General features: G+C 43.2%; 1 protein-coding gene across 1 annotated transcript in view; it reads right to left on the reverse strand.

The window, feature by feature from the left end:
• The window catches only part of TMTC1 (transmembrane O-mannosyltransferase targeting cadherins 1), a gene marked incomplete at both ends in the record, with an annotated part of 148,431 nt that overhangs the window by 77,867 nt on the left and 51,520 nt on the right, over positions 1-19,044 (reverse strand). Inside the window, 3 exons of the mRNA XM_084278677.1 lie at positions 860-1,049; positions 14,589-14,692; positions 15,657-15,738. Coding sequence (XP_084134803.1) covers positions 860-1,049; positions 14,589-14,692; positions 15,657-15,738 — 376 coding nt within the window. The remainder of the gene's footprint in view (positions 1-859; positions 1,050-14,588; positions 14,693-15,656; positions 15,739-19,044) is intronic.

The raw sequence follows: 19,044 nt of genomic DNA on the forward strand, positions 1-19,044 counted from the left end.
CCTGGATTGCCTACAGCTTGCCGTGCTGCTTTTCCAACAGATGTCAGGGTGGTTGAAGCATGTACATGACCTGCACATTTTAGCATAGCATAAAAACCTATTCCTCCTCTACTATGCTTCTGAATGAGATGTATGTTTAAAGAAGAGAAACTTCTGTACCACCACCTTTTCTAAAGAAGCTTCCACAACACGACTGCAGAAGGAATTGCCTGGAACTCCCTATCCTGCATCCACAAATGCAGCCCTTCCACACATACACAGATCTGATCTCTGACAAGTCTGGCACAATGGCACTTTAATTTCTGCAGTATGATGAACGGTGGATCTGAAATGCTAAATTGTGAAGTGTGGCTTACCACTATATTATTTACACTCAATAACAATTTCATTCAAGTTTCCTTCATTCCCTTACTTTGCTGATGAGAAATCTTCTGTATTCAACATTTTTTACAAGCATAGTAAAGGTATGAATACAAGAACTGATTTAATTTTCAAATGGCTCCACACATGACAGTTCCCAGTCCTGTTTGAAGCAGTGACAAAGAGCCTAATGACTACGGGGGAGGCAGAAGCACTTAACAACTTCAGTGGGGTTTGGATCATTAACTCTAATTGAATGCAGGACTCCAGGCCCAGTTTTGCCCTCAAATCAGACCAATTAGAGACTGAGGCATTCAACTTCAAGGGGTATTTTCATCTGTCAAGCTTGCACGCAGTAGTTACATAGCAGTGTGAGGTTTTTTTCACCTCAATCCAACATATTCAAGAGGAAAACTTGTGCTTTCTGACCATTTCACATGAAGATGAAGAGACGAAAGATTTTAAACAAAACATTGCTTTGTATGTGTTTCAGCGTTACCTTGAATGCAGCTATGCAGTGTAGGCTGAGTAATGTCATCACCAGCACCAGGAATAGTGTGGCTAAGTTCCTCGCATCCCAGATGGATTCGATCAAAGGGATGCTGCCGACCTGCCAGTCGTAGCACAGAGTGATTGGTGCCAGCAGAAGCCATGCATTGAAGGCCAGAAGGTAGGAGTAAGTTAGAAACCTACAAGAGAAAACAGGTAATATAACACATGGAATGACTGCCATCACATAAAACATCTCCCCTTGCAATTACCATTCACTATAAAGGAGGAGGAAAGAAAAAAATCAGCTTTGCACTCTCAGGCAGTACCATATGTCTCTGTCAATACAAAGACGCTAAGACAGACAAGGGGCACTCCAACAGGTCACTATAAAGAAATAACAAAAGATCAATAATATTTATGTGGTTTCTACACACCAGCCTTTGGAAAACGAATACATCTCCACCTCACATTCAAATGCTAGATTTTTAAAGTGACTTTCTATCACCTTCAACAACAGATAAATAATAACTAAGCAGATTTCACAGTTCACCGCATCACTCCTGCAATATAAAATATCCCTCTAGCTGACTTTAACTTACAGTTTGTCCTGTGTGCACAATGTTGAGCAAATAAAGTCAGACCTTTCTGTCTTTTCTCTGTATCCCAGCACAGGCAGAAAAAATAGAGTAGAAAGGAAGCACAGGGTGATTCTCAGCTGATACCATCACAGCTTGTGGGGACAGCTTGCATGAGCTGGACACAGAAGTAATGGAGAAGTAGGGAGTCTTTCAAACTGTTGTAATCTTTATTAATTGGTATTCTCAATAGGGAGGAAATAAATGGAGAATGGAAATCAGGAACCACGCTGCCCTCTGGGAAGTATGTAGTGCTTTCAGAAGACTGAACAAGAACAGCATGTGTGCAACTGGGCTACAGACAACAGAACAAAATTAAAGAAATAAATAAAACCAAACTAATATCCCCTCTGTCCCCCACCACTGCCCCCCATCAACTTTTGCTGCTTGGCACCTACTTGTCCAAAAGAGTCTCCCCCTCAAACCACATTTCATAGACCCACAGAATGGTTTGGGTTGGAAGGGACCTTAAGACCATCTATTTCCACCCTCCCTTGCCATGGGCAGGGACACCCTCCACTAGACGAGGTTACTCAAAGCTCCATCCAACCTGGCCTTGAAGACTGCCAGGGAGGGGGCAGACACAGCTTCTCTGGGCAACCTCTTCAGTGCTTCACCACCTTAAGAGTGAATAATTTCTTCCTGATATCTATTCTAAATCTCCCCTCCTTCAGTTTAAAGCCATTACTCCTTGTTCTATTGCTATATGCCCTTATAAACAGTCACAGAATCACAGAACCACATGGATGGAAAAGACCTTTAAGCCCCTCTCCATACTTTTTGGTATGCAAGAGGCTGGAGATTATCCCAGCAATCAAAGTCAACCAAGCAAAACTATGACAACCTTAGAACAAACACTTCCTCCATTTGCAAATGGAAAAACCCACACAGTACACCACACCAAAGACAGCAACTAGAACAGAAATGAAATTATATTCTATCCTGCATAGGACTTCTTTCATCAAAGCCTGCTTTGGCTGGTGTTATCACACCCAGTTGCCATAGTACCTTTAGCAGTTTTATTAAAATGATAACAAAGGATGGCCAAGAGATGTTGTACCATGTAGACAGACACTTAGAAACATGCCTCTTTGGGGTCAAAATACAGTCCCTTACAACAGCACTTAAAACATCACACTAGATTTAAGGCAGAAGGGTGTGATGGTTTAGCCCTGGCTGGTGGCCAGACGCCCAAAGTCAGTCTATTACTCCCCTTCTTAGTTGGACAGGGGAGAAAATACATATTAAGAGGCTCAGGAGTCAAAATAAGGACAGGGAGAGATCATTCTGTCACCAGCAACGTGGGCAAAACAGACTCAACACAAAGTAAAGAAGAGAGAAACTACCTAATTTATTACACTGCACTACAAAGAACAGTGAAAAGCAGAGTCAGAAGCGTGACCAGATCTTAAAACAAACACAACCAGATCTTAAAACACTTTCCCCCATCACTCCCTTCTTAGCAGACTGTAGTCAGGATTTTGCTCCTTCTTCCCCCTGCTCGCAGTACAGGGGGCAGGGACTGGGAAAAAATGGGGTTCTCGGTTACTTCTTCATGAGCTGTTTTCCTCTTTTAGATCTTAAAACACCTACCTCTAACCTCACCCCCTGCTCCCTTCTTAGCAGACTTCACTCTAGTCATGATTTCACTCCCTTCTTCCCCCCGATCGCAGCACAGGGGGGCAGGGACTGGGAGATGGGGGCTTCGGTCAGTCCCTTGCAAGTTGGTTTCCTTCTTGGCCGGGGGAGCTCCCTGCTGCACCATGGGGTCTCACCCACAGGAGATAGTCCTCCACAAACTTCTCCAACATGAATCCTTTCCCACAGGGCTTTATCTCTTTATCACAGTGTCTCTCAGTCCCAGCCCTCCATAGGATTCCAAGCCTCCGCCTAGCAAACCCATTCCGACGCAAAACTCACTCTCTCACTAATCTCTGTGTCTCTGGTTCTCCTCATGGCTGCAAGTGTTGGCAGGGGCTTATCCCAACGTAAGGTCACAGCATTTTCTCTATGTCTCCACCTGTTCCATCCAGCATGGAGCTCCTCCAAGGCTGCAGGTGTGGTCTCGGCCTTTTCCAGGGGTTTCTGCATGGGCTGCAGGGGCATCTTTCTCTCCAGCACCTGGGCCGCCTCCTCCCCTGCCCTTTCCCGACCTTAGAGCCTGCACAGCTCATTACATCTTCTCACTCCCTTCTCCAGTGGCAAAATGCAGCTGCTTCCGGGTTGTTTTCTCCTATATGTGATTCTCAGAAGCGCTATGAATCCATCTCTGATTGGCTCATCCCTGGTCAGAGCGACTTTGGCCTTGAATTGCCTGATGTTTACACTTTTGGGGGTAGGCAGAGCACTCCAGCAGCCATTTTCTGCAGCCCCCGGTCTCTCTCTCAGCACCCAGCTACGCAAAACTGTGACAAACAGGTAACGCACTGAAGCTAACTGTGACTGACTCCAGGACAGATAGATGTTCCTAGATGTGCATTTGGCCAAGATGCAGAGATGAAACAAACCTAAATTTCTGTGAAAATATTTTTGAATAACCACAAACAGTTGGGCTATCAGTTTCTCTTCTCATCTGAAAAACAAACATCCCCAGCAGCACAGTGTCCAGAAGCATGAACACTTACAGAGCTGGAGTAACGTTTCATTTTAAACAGTGGAAAAGGCACATTCTCATTTCCCTGCAATTTTAGGTTCCCAATTCTGTTGGAAAATGGAATATTCCCACATTTTTAAGGTTTTCAGCCATTTGCTACAATTCCATTCTTCCATTTTCTTCCCCTTCACCACCCTGAAGTAGTAAATAACAAGAAAAAAAGAGAGAAAACCACGACAAAAACTCATTTTCTCTCTTAACAGGCAGTGATTAGAAGGCCAGTTTCTATTTAGGAAAGCATCCCACAAAACCATAATCTAATTCTACTGAAACTCCTCTCACAATTTTTATTGTTCACTATTCCTAAAGAAACAAATACATCTTTTCTAGTTGCCAAGCCAATATTTTCTGGTCCACAGAGAAACACAGCAACACAAAATGTGGTGGAGCTTAATCACGACAAGGCACTCAGTTGTGGTGATACCTGTGGCCTGGCTCCACCTCTGCTCAGCAGCAAAACAGATTACTGTATCAGTCTGAATACAACTGATCAGAATGGGTTGCTGGCATTTATTTACAGCTACTTACTTAAAAGCCGAACTGAGATCCATTTTGCACTTTAGTTTCAAAACAAAAATAAATTTATATCAGTCTCAATAATGTTATGACATATTATATTGTCACAAGTGTGCATATTAGGATTTTCAGAACTGCTGAATTAGTTTTACACTTGATGCCTTAGTAGAGCCTAGTTTTTGGAGGTAGTGTCCTTTTATGCCATTGCATATTAATGTTTTCAATAAGCATCACAACAGTCATGGTAGTTTACATGCTAACCACAATGCACACTAGAAACCCTCCCCTACTTGCTAAGACTGAGCTGCTGGGTAGGAAGTATCAAGACAACAATCCTGGGATCTTTGCAAAGCTGCAGCACTGCAGTTGTCTCCACTGATAAGGCAGAAGCTGATAAATCATTACGTAGCACAGAATAAACACAGTTTGCTGCAATAACAAGTTGAGTCAGTTTAACAAATTTCAGAGGAATTTAGGACAGATGAATTAGTGTGGGTTAAAGCATTTGTCATGGAAGGCTGGGACAAACTGATCTTGAAGATGAGAAGACAGGCTCCTGGACACACACCAATGAAGAAAGGTTTCTCTCTTTCCCTGTGCTTGTGGGGCTTCTGTTTTCCTTAATAGCCACACACATAACTCACTACCAGAGGAAGATCCCAGAAGAGATGGGCAATCACTCCAGTTCATTACAGCAATAATTAGTTTTTTAAATATGCTCTGCTAACGACAGCAAATTATTTTAAAGCCTGTGACAGTCATTACCATCTATGTACAGTCAACCAGTTTGCTTCTCCAAACCTCCTACTGGAGATCCCTAGACCAAATCTCTTGTCATCAAGCCTGAAGGCTCTTGGGGAATGCGTGTGTGCAAACAGCAGACACAGAAGTGGGATCCAGGAGGGCGCTGCCTGATTTTAGCAGGTGTTTGTAAAGTGTAAAAGCACAGAGCAAGCTCTGATCCAAGTAAAAGCTTAAATATGATGACCTATCCTTGAATGCGATGGACCGCTGTATAAAATTAAGTGCCAGAAACTATTTCTATTCTACGTACAAGAAACAGAACAATAATAGGATGCTAATAAGAAGATGCTAATAATTACTGACAATTCAGTGCTGCTTTTTACTTCTGGCTCTCAAAAGCACATGCTATTCCTTTACATACACGTGGCTCTTTACATACACAAGGCTAACTGGGGAGAAAGCTAAACGCGTGAGAATCTCCTGACAAACCGTCTCACCAAAGCTGACACTGCAAGGAAGTAACTGCAAATTTTGAAAAGACTCAAAAGATCTGTGGAATCATTCCAGGAGCTAATTAAATTTCAGCAGCCTACCTGCAAGTGGCAACAAAAGTATTTTCTTTTAATTAGTTGACTGATTGAATTACATTTTAAATTAATGATCTTCTCTATATTGCTGTCATGTCTGCTGGAATTCCAAGGGAGAAAAATCCCTGCGTATAACATCTCCCACTCTTTCAGTTAATCCCAGGCAAGACAGGGTATTACTGGTGAGGTGATTGGAAGAATCTGCCTCTTAACTGGCAATCAGTTTTCTCCCAGGCTGGTTAACAACATTTGCATTGCAGCAGAGTCTTTTTTCTTTTTTTTTTTTTTAATTTGCAAATTGAACACGGAAATCCAAGTTTCAGCAAGTATAATGTGTTTCACTTCTCAGCATCTCTGGCATGCTCAGAAAAACAGCGCTCCTCCTGTAGGTAGCAGGCGTTGTCATGGCAATCCAGTTTGTTTAGTTTTAAATTTTTTAGTTTAAATCTACTGTTGTGTGCTTTGAGATAAACACAGGGTGAGTCATATCTAGAACCTGTTGCAGAAAATAACTAACTATCTGAACTGATAGCTTCTGTAATTTCTTCCAGAAATTAAAGGGTGCTACTTAAAGCCATAAACAATACAACATAAAATACTTCAGGGTTTGTCTGTTATAGACACTATCTAGACTCTATGCTGTAATAGAGACTAACAAGCTTGGAAAAGCCCTAGTCTCAGCTCTGCCAAATCCAGGCAATCAGAGCATACAAGGATTGCAAGATTAGCTAAAAAAATTTTTTAAAAAGAGATTTATCAAAATTTATGAGGAGTTTCAATTGGTTTATGATTTTTAGCTTTTTAAGCTTTTTCCTCCAGCTCCCAGGGACTGAGATTATAGCTTTCTTTCCCAAGCTGTGCTATGCAAGTTATCACAAGACTCTGACCATGCCCCACCAAGGCCACACGGACAAGTAGAGGCCAGCGACCCTATTCTTTCCAGGTGCACAGAGCAGTACAGCCTCCCACCCACCCAATTCTGGGACAATGTATACCCTTCCTGACAAACAAGCAGCCATCTTACCCCAAAGGCCCAGAGGGACATGCATCTGCAAGTGGAAGATTATTCTGCGTGGTGAGTTTTATCAAGGCAAAGTATTCACCTGGCTGGGGGGGGGGATACAAAATAGACCTGTGATGATAGTAAAAATGCACTTAAGTGGTATCTGGGAAGAGAGAGGGAAGGTGGGACCAATCTGAAACAGAAGCAGGAAGACAGTTGTTGCCCTTTCAGAAATCACAGACTTTGTTGTTAATGCTCCCCTGAGGAGGAGACCTGCATGCTGCCAGGGACTCCGGGAGGTTTCAGCTCACTGTAAGGGTGAGAAGAGCTCCTTTATAGGGAATAGGGTTTCTCACTTCCATTAACAGCTGAACTGATTTCAGCTCAAAGCTCTCTTCATCCTCTACAAAGCCCTAAAATGAAGTGTGTTTGATGAACCGCTTCTCAATAATGTCCTCCTAGGACTCACGTGGTTGCAGTTATAAGCAGGTGGTGTTATTTAAGGATATTATCTTAAAATTGTATGTATTTGTGCTTCCCCTGGGGAGCTGCAAGTCCAGTCAGACCTTCCCACAAGTTTAGTTTCCTGCTCTGTGTATTGTCAGCCTAAATGTTTTCTTTTCAGAGCCTTAGAAGAAAAATCACACTGTCTATCCAGCACATCCAGTGACAGTGGGGTAAGACTACATGAACAGGCAACAGACAGACTAATTCCCATTCAACATCCAAATGTGACAGAAAACACTTGTAACTGGCAAAAGTGCCCGTGTATTCTTTTTCATCAAAACTCTGGCATCTAGGGGAAAAGAGCTGCCACTCAGCAGAGGACAGGAGTCGGAAAGATGAAGATAAGGACAGACAGAGTTCCATCTCGATGACTGGCAAGGTAACTCCACCTGAAGGTGGGTTTGTGGGCACCAGGGGCACAGGCAGACTATGTTGTCCTCTATAGCTTCACAGCCTGAAGAGCTTTGATGTAGTGAACAGCTCACTCTGTTGTTTCAACTCTGTGGCTAAGAATCTGAAAAATATCACTTGAAGAGTAAAGACTTTCAAAGAGACTCTGAATTTCCAGTGAAACCCGAGCCTGCTGACAGAGCTTCAAACCTGGGGTTGATCTCATACTGTTTTCCTTCTTGCAAGCCCCCATATGCTGAGGCTGAGAGAGTGACTTGTGATCAAACACCCTCAGCTCCCCACTGACAGTAGCACGTGCCAAAAGTCACAAAGCCAAAACCCCCAGCCACTAGTTGGTGACTGCTTCAGAGGAGGCTCAACTGAGGCAGTGGTGGGGTTGAAGGGTCCCCTTTGGGCAGCCACTGAGATACTGGTGGCAATTCCTCAGGAATTTAAAACCAGAAATGATAAAGCCACTCAGATAACAACAAACTAACACTTCCTGAAGCAGTCCATTGTATGCGTGAACATTACCTACTCTGCGCCAGTGAGAGCCAATGGGATGTCCTGGACGTGCTGCTTTGCCTCAGAGACTGGCCATGGTCTAGCCCTCCTGGCACAGAAAGTCTTGGAAAAATCAAAACACATTGCTTACAGGAGTTAATGGCCTTTGCTTCGGCTCCACCTCCTCTGCTCTATTTTGGCAGGGAAGGCTTGTTGTTTAACCAGTGCTTGCAGTAAATGGCATGACCCATTCAAAAGGCCTATCAAGCTGATTTCCAGAGCAGTGCTACCTACTTAGGCTTGTTCATTAAACCAAAATACCTTGAGATGCTGAAAACTTTTAAGTGGTTCTGGGAAAGCTAGCTGCTCTGGGAACTTCCTACTGTAGGACAGCCTTTGTTTTGTAGTACCATCTTCCAAGATAGGCTTCCTTGCAAACCCCATAGTCCTTGGAATAAAAAAATACATTTTACATGTAACATACAGACTGTATGGACTCTGGGTGGGCATGACAGCAATTCTTACCAACACTGTTACTCGCAATTTGTCTAGAAGCAAGTCCTGAACGCTGGGTACCTACAGAGATTACAGGTAGGGCTGAAGTTAAAGCACTTTTGGGCACGCAATATAAGGCACTGACAAATAAGGCAGAACTTTTCAACTCAAGTGTGTGCAATCCTGGCTAATTAAGAACTAAGATGTTACAGGAGTCCATTTTAATGACACCTCCTACCCTAAGGTCTGTGAAAAATTGCTCAGAAAACAGTCACAAACGTCTATGAAAAGGAGTATGTGCCAGTTTTTACACACAAGCATTTCTTTGGCCTTCTGCAGAACTGAATTCTCATTTACCTGATTGAAACAACAGAGTAATGCAGAAGGCCAGCTTACAGAGAGAGCGGTTCAACCACAGGACAATGTTATCTCGAGGCAGTCTTTGTTGAAATGCATTAACTATTTAATGCAATCGAACAAATAAACACAGTGATCAGCTGAGGGAGATCACAAGGCAAATGTCAGCAGAAATTGATATAACTTGATTCCTGCATATAGAATTTTAAAAAAACCACAACCTTTCTTAGTTTGAAATTACTGGAAGTATTTCATCCCCTTCACACACCTTGAGACATGCTTTGCAGTAGACTTTTCTCTTGTTTTACCATGCTGTTAGTAATCAACCTGTTTATTTGGAGGCCTCCTCCTGCTTTCCCCTCAAGAATGGCAGAATGAAGAAACTGTGCAAAACATCTGAAGCTCAGCCACACCACTCGACACCCTGGAGGTGATGGACATATTTCATCTCTTCAGGTCAGCCTTGGCAAGAAACAAGGACATAGAAACACAGCTTTCATTTATCTCACTGGACGTTTTAAGGTATTTGGGAATATTAGAAAATCCAGTACTCTGCAGGTACTGAAGCAGTCATATTCTGACTTCCAAAGCAATAATTTGCATCTCCATTCACTTCTGATTTTAGGGACAGTAATTTAGGGAACATAATGAACAGATGATTTTTTTAAAAAGGCTGAAAACTGTCACTGTTTCAGCACATTTCATCTTCCAATAGCTAAATAAGTCAACTCTCTATTTAGTGTATACAGTTGTGATGTCCAAGATTAGAAATAGGTTACATAGAACATAGTCATGTTCTAAGGCCAAACTGTGCCACACCACAGGTACAAAGGTCTGTCCAGATGCTCTCCAGCAGTGACCAGAAATTCATGACAAGCAAAGCTTGTAAGAGCAGGATAAAAGCACAATACTTTTTTCCAGTTTCTAGCTATCATTATGTCCCTGAGTTGGATGTGGTTTCTGCATATTTAGTAGCCTGGATTTCTTTTTTTAACTTAGCAAATTCCTAGGAGCCCAAAAAACTTTTAGCACACCCATGGTACCCTACAGCAAGGAGCTCTCAGCTCAATTACCTGTTGCAAGCCACCTCCTTGGCTTGTTTTGAAACCTGTCTTGTCTCACATTTATTTGATGCACCTTAACTTATACATATTCCCCTCCTCCATGCAATCATGGGTGCACAGACCTCTATCACATCCTCTGTCATCTAATTTACAATGTAAGCATTATGAGGGCAGACAAAATCTGACCTCATTACTCAATACTTACACCTCTACACATTACTCATTACTTATACATTACTAATACCTACAAACCTACCCCTGATCTTAGCCACACTGCAATATCCCTCTCCAGACTCTGTAAATTGTACTTGTACAGCTGACACAGAAACCTCAGAATTTACAATATTCCTCTCAGATAATCCTGTATCAGCTAGGACCTTAACTCCAGACCTAACTTTATGCATTTCCCAAAGACTGCCACACATTTCCAAACTTCTATTTTTCTTTTTTTAAATTATTTTTATTCTACTTGTTGTCTGCAGCCTTCATTTCAGCCCCAGAGTTGACCAAGTCTTGAAATAACATTCAATTCTGTTGAAAGCGATAACATTTACCCTGGCGAGACACGCACAGTAACCACATTTCCAGCTCTGTGCAAATAAAGATGACTGCTTGTGAGCAGAAACTCCCATTTGCACCCTGTGTGATCTCCAGAGAGTTAAGAAACAATCTGGCTTCTGCCTAAATGCTACACCTTACTTTAGCCATAGTTAAGGTGTTAGTAAGCACCTCAAGATCACCACCCAACACTAGCCTTTCTTTTAGTTTTATGGGGCTTTCTGTTACTGGTCTTGACACCAAACTTAGCCCTTCCACTCCCTCCCAACTTAACCCAAATTGCAAACAACATCCTGGCTTTAAAATTGGTCCTGTGGCCTGATTACACTCTTCAAAACCTCATTAAAAATTTCTCTTCATATGCTGCTGTTGTAAGTGTCCACAGCTGAGGAAAACACACTGCTTAGTAGCTTCACTGAGTCTGGGCCACTCTCCCATATCACTGGACATCCACCAGCTTGGCAAGCAAGCAACCACACACATCAGCACCTATTGTGACATTAAGTATCTTTGAGCCTTGATGTCCTAGACTCTAACCTAATGTAAACCCTTAACACTAGGGCAACAAGTTATCACTTCCATATCCACCTTCGAGCAATTTACTCATCTAAGACCACTTCTTATTTCTACCCTGTGGAAATACCTGACTTCAAAACCAATCCTGGCTCTATCAGCCACTCTTCCTTGCACCCAAGCTGAATGGCAGCCCTGCACTTCAGCCTAGTCTTCCTTTGGGCTAGACACAAAGATCTTCCTGGAGACCAGGCCAACGCCACTCAACCTTGCTGGCTCCATCTGACATCCCAGTCCTGCACATATGATAACTGGCATGCCAGTTCCGCAGTGATAGTTTCAGCTCTGACTATGGTAAGAAAGTCTTTGGTGGGAGTTACAGTTTGAGCCTGAAGCGAGGAAGGAAAAGTTTGGTGCCAAGATTAAAGGCTGTTGTCAGTGGATGTGTGGTGGTTCAGCCCCAACCAGTGGCTGAGCACCACATGCCACTTGCTTACACCCAGAGCAGAAAGACACAGAGCTTCCGTGGGTTGGGATAAGGACAGTTTACTGAAAAAAATCACCAAGAATGTAGAACAATAACAGCCAGTTACACTCACACCCAGTGATAACACAGAGTACACCTTACCAACCCCACGATCATAGAGAGCTGCACAATGCAAGGACCAACTGGCCCAACACCCCAGCCACACTCAGACTGTCCTGAAGGTACCAAACCCATTCCCCTCCTCTTTTATGGGGGAGTGATGTCAGGTGGTGTGGAAACAGCCAGGGCTGATCCAGCTCGCCTGGCTGACTCAGCTTACCTGGGCTGACTGCTTGGAGAGGTTGACTCTGTCCTGGCCAGAATCAGGACAGGGTACATCATGGACTGTCAGTTCAGAGATAGTCACCAGATCTCTGTCTACCTTGCAAGACTGACCACTCATTCAGAAAAAATTTGCCACCTCTGTCCAGAAACTTTTAAGGTATCAGCAACATAGACCAATGAAGTCTTCTGACAGCTCTGTAAGACTGGCAAGATGCAACAACAAAAAACTCAGTTCTTATATCTGATTCCTTGCTTGTAAGTGGACCCCACAGGTTTAACATGACTTCTGCCAGCAGCACAGCTGGGCTTACAGCTAGCTCTGAGGCAGTCAGTGGGTCACTATTTTACAGTGAGGTTCTGGGTTCATTTGGGATGGTGTTGCTGAGTAAGCCTACTGTGCTGGCAGTTGGATCCTGCAAATTTAAGGTGGTGCATGGAATCAGGATAGCTGGGGTCTAGCCTCTTTCCGGTTGTTTGGCTACAAGTTCAAGGTGGTGGTCAATTTAAGGATTGAGTTCATAATAACAAGAATTGGAGAGAAGAATTTATCGGCAGATTCTGCAGGTACATCACATCTAAGATAACCCTGGTCTCCTGGCATGAGCCCTTAAGGCAAACAGAAGCTCAGGACCCAGCTTATTTCTGTATCCTGCAATGCCCAGACACATGCTCTCATTTGTCTCTACCCCTGACTCCCATCTTTTCTCCTGGATGAACTTTGGGCCAGTGCTGCAGCCTTGCCTCCAGTCCTGTCTCCTGACTGCACCCTGACTAGAATTCAGCAACAAACCTACTCTTCAGCTTCTGGTTTCAGGACCCAAGCTTAGCAGAAGTGGAAGAGCTGGGTTAACTACAAGCTTTCAGAATTCCCCCCGAACAACAATGCTGGTTTTTACTGGCATGGGTTTCCTTAATTAGGTTTGGAGCAGGTAAGTGTTGCTGTACTACATATGAAGCCAGGGTTGCAGTTGAGGCCAGGAAGGACCTCAGCCAACAAGCAGAGTTCTCACTTGTCTTTCATAAGGCTGTTAATAAAACCCACACTGCTGGTGGTAAAAATAGTTACTGCTTCATACCCCAAGAATGCCTTAGCTTCTTTCTTGGTTTAAAAAATCTTCCCATCATTTTACAAGATGCAGAGAGACAAACACGCGAAAGACATTTGCAGGACAGAAGACGTAATTGGAATCGGGCCAGGATCATTTATGACTCAATGACCCCCATCTCAACATAAACATATCAAAAAGGGACAGCAGCAAATCCTTCACACCGTGCCGCACAGTCTGGTATTAAGGACTCTTGCCAGAAATGCAATGAACAGCTCAGAGCTTTCCAAATCAGACAACGTGCTTTCTGGAAGCACTTTTAGCCTTGATGGTAATATGAACTGTTGTCACATTATCAAAGTTCTCCCAAATGAGATCCAGTTCAGTTCTGCAGCAGATGTTGAGTAAGGATGGCTTGATCTTAACCTGTGTCTCAGCTGCAATTCTGCTGCTGGAAGGAGGAGCCAGCATGCCCAGAAAGTGGCACAGATGAGGACTGTTCCCATTTCATTAGAGACATCAGAAAATACCTCCAGAACCCCCCAAAATGTCTTTCCCCAGATCAGTAGCTAACACAAGCACATGACCCTGTCTTAAGGGGAAATCAACTTCGTAAGACTTGGTTGATTAGGTCTGGAGTAAAGAGCTAAGTCACAGCTGCCACTGTCTCACTCATCTGGCCTGGCAGAGCTAGAGGGATGTGGTATCAGCCCACCTCACCACACACCAGGTCCCAGGCAAGAAAGAAAAATACAAATTGTAAGCATTTCTGTATCTTAGAACGAAAAAGGTATAAAATAACAAGTATCTGTTAACACAAATTTCAAGTACATAATTTTTAATCAACGCATGGCAGCCCACCCTATGCTGATCCAGAGCTGTGCAGTAGTAGGTTAGCAGTCTGTGTCACCAGGTCCTGCCTTCCACCTTCGCTGATCAGCCACTGATATTCCACCAACAGGCATCATCATCCCCTTTATACAAATTTCAGCTGAAGTTGAAACTGAGTGTTTGCATCCAATACCTCAGACGCAGACAGTTTTAATGTTTAGGATTAGGCTTCAGTCACTGGTCAGGTAATTAAACTGTATTTTTGGGGCTTTGCGTAAAAATTAAGCCCACATTTTTTAGTAAGAAAACACCTGTAATGTGACTTTACAGGACCTAGAGCATTCTTTGGAGTTCAAATAACACTGTTGGCATTCTATTCTAGACAAAGCAATAAGGAGAAGTAATTATGTCAAGACAACAAAACTAGTCTTCCCATTTGTCGACTGTAAAACACTTCAGTGCAGGTGAAAGAATATCAAGACTACAGTTTTGAAAGCTTTAGTTTGGTTAGTGGCATTGTACCTTGTCAGTAAATACGGCGAGAATGAAGCTGGATTGTCCTGCTCTGAAAACATTGGCATGGATCCTCCCATTATCCAGAGACGGAAGTACAACACAAGGATCACCTTTAAAGAACATCTCAGTTAGCAACGCATTTCTACAAAGAACTAAAGCCATCAGCAAATGTTTTACTATGATCTCCAGATCATAAGCTTATCTCCATGCTCTGCTCTGTGCCTAGAAGTGAGTCAGTCAGCTCTGTGGTTTAGGCACCCTACGTAAGGTAACAAACAGGCCAGCCCTCAGCACAGACAGCCCGCTATGCTGTCATGTGTCCCCCTTTCACGTGCGCATCACTGACAGCAACTGGCATACCTCAGCTACCCAAGACAAAGACAGCATTATGAAGGACAAACCCACCATCCTGCTGCAGCTCAGGCTACAGTTTTGCTACTGACCTCTTCCTAAATACAGAGGGGGAAAAATATGGCTGATGCCTTAAAAGCTATCATCGTTCACTCATACTGTCATAGGTGTAAGGACAAGCTCCACTGCTGTTTCTCAAGCTGTGTAATCCTAATCCCTGGAAGGACTTCTGCGGGCTGGCACTCCATCTTTTTGGGAACCACTTGTCAAGGGACAAGGAAAGGGACTCAGCTCCTAGAGAAGCACAGAGAGTTGCACACCCCTGTGGAGGTACTTGCTTTCTTCCCCTAACATGTCAAGTCCTGCTTTGAGCTCACCAAGCAACAGGTATTAGCAGGCAGAGCTTTTCCTGTCACTTTTACCAAGCCCTGCATCAAAACTGCATGCCACTGAAAAGTCAGCGCAGTGCCAGAGTGTCCTCCTGTATTTAGGGCAGGAAGTACTTGCAGATGATTACACGGTTGTAAGGGCAATCACTATAAATTAAATCTGAACCAAATCCACAGCAATATTCTTGTCTCTGTCCAGATGAGGTTTTTTAGTCTATTTTCCTAAGACTAACTTTGTATTAAGATCTACCATTTAAACTTTCTGAGATTTTCGGGATACCACTACCTTCTTATCACATACACAGAAATACATGGTCAGTCCATTTGTACTTACATAGCTTATCACCAAAGCAGCTCTCTTCAAAAAAGGCCTGGCGGTATACAAGAAATTCTGGTTGTTATTTGCAGCCAGGTAGCTGAAATATAAGGAAACAAGTGTTCGTTGATATACTTTGAAATAACAACTCATTTTTCAAACTGGAAAAAAAGCTGTAAGTGGTTTTAACTGCCCTAAACTAACATGCAGTAATAATGACATCACTCTTCACACTTCAAAGCTCTTTCCACACAACTTGAGTAAAATATTGAGACCACTTAAAATAATATGCACTGTAATACATTGCAGTTTCCCCATCAAAATCTGGTTTGTTTAAATTATCGATTAACTCAGAAAACGTCCACATGTTCCTCACTAAGACTGCTGTTTTCAGACTCCCAGAAGACTACACTGAGGCACATTTTTAAAAGGTCACTCAGAGCAATTCAATTTTAGGCCATGATTAAAATGCAAAACCTCCTTATTGCCAGCTATGTGCTTAGTCTCTAGAGACAGGAATAACCATCTAGCCAAACTGAACTTATTTTAAGCATTATTTTTAAAGTGTCTTCTACATGCTGAAGTTTCATTAAAAGTCTACTGACAAAGTGTTATAATAATTAAGCACAGATATACACACACACAGGTGGCTTATTGTTGTAGGAGTGTTCATAAAACCCTTCTTGTTTCTCAATGAGTAAAATTAAACTGTATCTGAAGCCAAAAATACACATTTATATGAATATAGACTAGAAGCACTTGCAAAATTCTAAGGCACTTTCTTAATATAACAAACGGTGTCATATCTCTCACATTAATTCAATGATAATTCCATTTCTGTTGAACCTTACAGAGGCTTTGACATTGTAATAAAGTGACGAGAAACAAAAGTAATACAGAAGAGACAACAGTAATATTGTAAGCTCATAGGAGATAGAAAACTATTGAAAAATGACAAATAATTTTAAGAAGTTATAAATATTGAGTAAACAAAATAAATTCAGAAGGAAAACACTTGCAGGTTCCTCTGTGTAACAGAGTCAGTATCAGCATACTCTATTTAAATGATTTACAAAACCTGCAGCATGAAATCACAACACCTGCACACAGGTTACCTTTCCGAGCATGAAACTGCATCATACATTTCTCCCATGAACATCTAGCATATGAACCACACCTTATTTCCTCTCCAAATTCCTCAAAACATTCTATCACCTGGTTGCTTCCACCCTTTGAGTCTGAAAAAAACCCAAGACTGCAGGACTTCTTAACACTGCCACAAGTCTTTAATAGCTGACTTTTTGTTCAGATTTTCTATAGTAGGAAGTTTGCAAGTCTGGTCACTATGGTAAGATGGAGAAAAGATAACAGTGCAGATAAAAGCAGCAGGGGCAAAGCCAGCAAGAAACAGAGGTGGCTTTAAGCAAGCAGAAAGAAGCACATCTGGGTGCTCTCTACAAAATAACTGGTCTTCAGAAACATGCCCCAAGTGTCATGCCTGTAACTTAGGAACAGAACCATACATTATAAAGCCAGGCAGATGACTAAGTCATTGGTGTCTACATATTTACAATTGTTGACATTTAAACACTGAATCTGACTTACGTCAGACTATTCTTCAAGGGCTGAGCTCTGCAGAGTTTTTTGAGTTCCCACTGATTTTAATCAGGCTCCAGCAAGTACAAGTGAGATGAAACTAAACCTTCAGCTTGCTTTCTGCATGAAAGGTCAGGTTAGCCTTCAAGTGATCACCATGGCCCTGCTCCAAAGCCCATCAGAGCCAAAAGGAAAGACTCTCAGCGACTTTAATAGTATTTGGATGAAACCCCTGCCTTTTGTTCCCTACTGGAACCTTTATGCAGTTCAAACACACCCATGCGCTCCCCCACCCCCTCTGGTGATTTGCAGGAGGAACAGAAGTGTTGGGTTGCATTTTGTTTGTATTTTTATGGGTGGAGAGAGGCAAGCCCTCTATTAATCATGCTGCCTGACTCTTTTCAAGAATCTTTTTTCACTCACTTGGAGAATCACAGAATATCCTGAGTTGGAAGGGACACACAAGGATCATCCAGTCTAATTCCTGGCTCCACGCAGGGCCAGCCAAGTGAGAGCATAGGACTGAGGGCATTATTCAGATGCTTCTTGAACTCAGTCAAGCTTTGTGATGTGACCACTTCCCTGGGGAGCCTGTTCCAGCGCCCAACCACCATCTCGGTAAAGAGTCTCTTCCTAATATCCAACATAAACCTCCCCTGTCACAGCTTTGTACTGTTCCCTCAGGTTCTATCACTGGTCACCAAAGAGAGGAGATCAGACATGCCCCTTCACTCCCCCTCATCAGGAAGCCACAGACCACAATGACATCTACCCTGGATCTCCTTTCCTCCAGATTGAGCAAACCAAGGGACTTCAGTCTTTCCTCATAAGACTTCCCCTCCAGACCCTTCACTATCCTCACTGCCCTCCCCCAATATTTTTATGTCCCTCTTGTACTGTGGCACCCAAAACTGCACACAGTACTCAAGGTCAGGCTGCACCAGCGCAGTGTAGGGCATGACAATGCCCTCCCTGGAGTGGCTGGTGATGCTGTGCTTGATGCACTCCAGGATACGGTTGGCCCTCCTGGCTGTGTGGGCACACTGCTGGCCTGCGTTTAACCTACTCTCGACCAAGACCCCCAAATCCCTCTCAGCATGGTTGGCCTCCAACATCTCATCCCCCAGCCTGTATGTGCAGCCAGGGTTGCCCCTTCTCAGGTGCTGGATCAGGCACTTGCCCTTGTTAAACTTCATGTGGTTGGTGATTGCTCAGCTCTTATCTGTCCAGGTCTCTCTGTAAGGCTTCTCCACCGTCAGAGTCAACAGCTCCTCCCAATTTGGCGTCATCTACAAATTTACTGAAGACACTCTCTAATCCCATGTCCAGCTCATTTACAAAAACATTAAAAAGAACTGGGCCTAAAATGGAACCCTGGGGAACCCCACTAGTGACTGGCCACCAGTCAGATGTAACCCCATTTACTGTCACCAATTTAACCAACTGCAACACTTCCAGCAGAAATTTTCCATTACAAATATTTTTTTAGGTGGAATTGTTCTGCAAAAAGATCAGCCAGAACAGTTCAGCTTTTTCTCCAAGACTTCAATTAGAGACAGAGGAGCACTTTCATATGTGTCAAGAAGCCTGCCAATTTAATCCTTCAGAAACTGCATCACCTTGCAGCAGTGACCTAAAACTCACAAGGCAGCCATCATCTCTGGGCCACATGTTTACCACCCTCCAGGGCAGCCACCTGTGGTCAGAAAAGCTTGGGGGACAGCTCCTGTGGGAAGTTGGGGGGATGATGCAGACCCTGCTGCTTTGCCACACTCAGCAGGGATTTGGCTTTTAACAGATCAAGTTTGCA

Source organism: Gallinula chloropus (genome assembly GCF_964237585.1).
Source record: "Gallinula chloropus genome assembly, chromosome: 1".
Lineage (NCBI taxonomy): Eukaryota > Metazoa > Chordata > Aves > Gruiformes > Rallidae > Gallinula > Gallinula chloropus.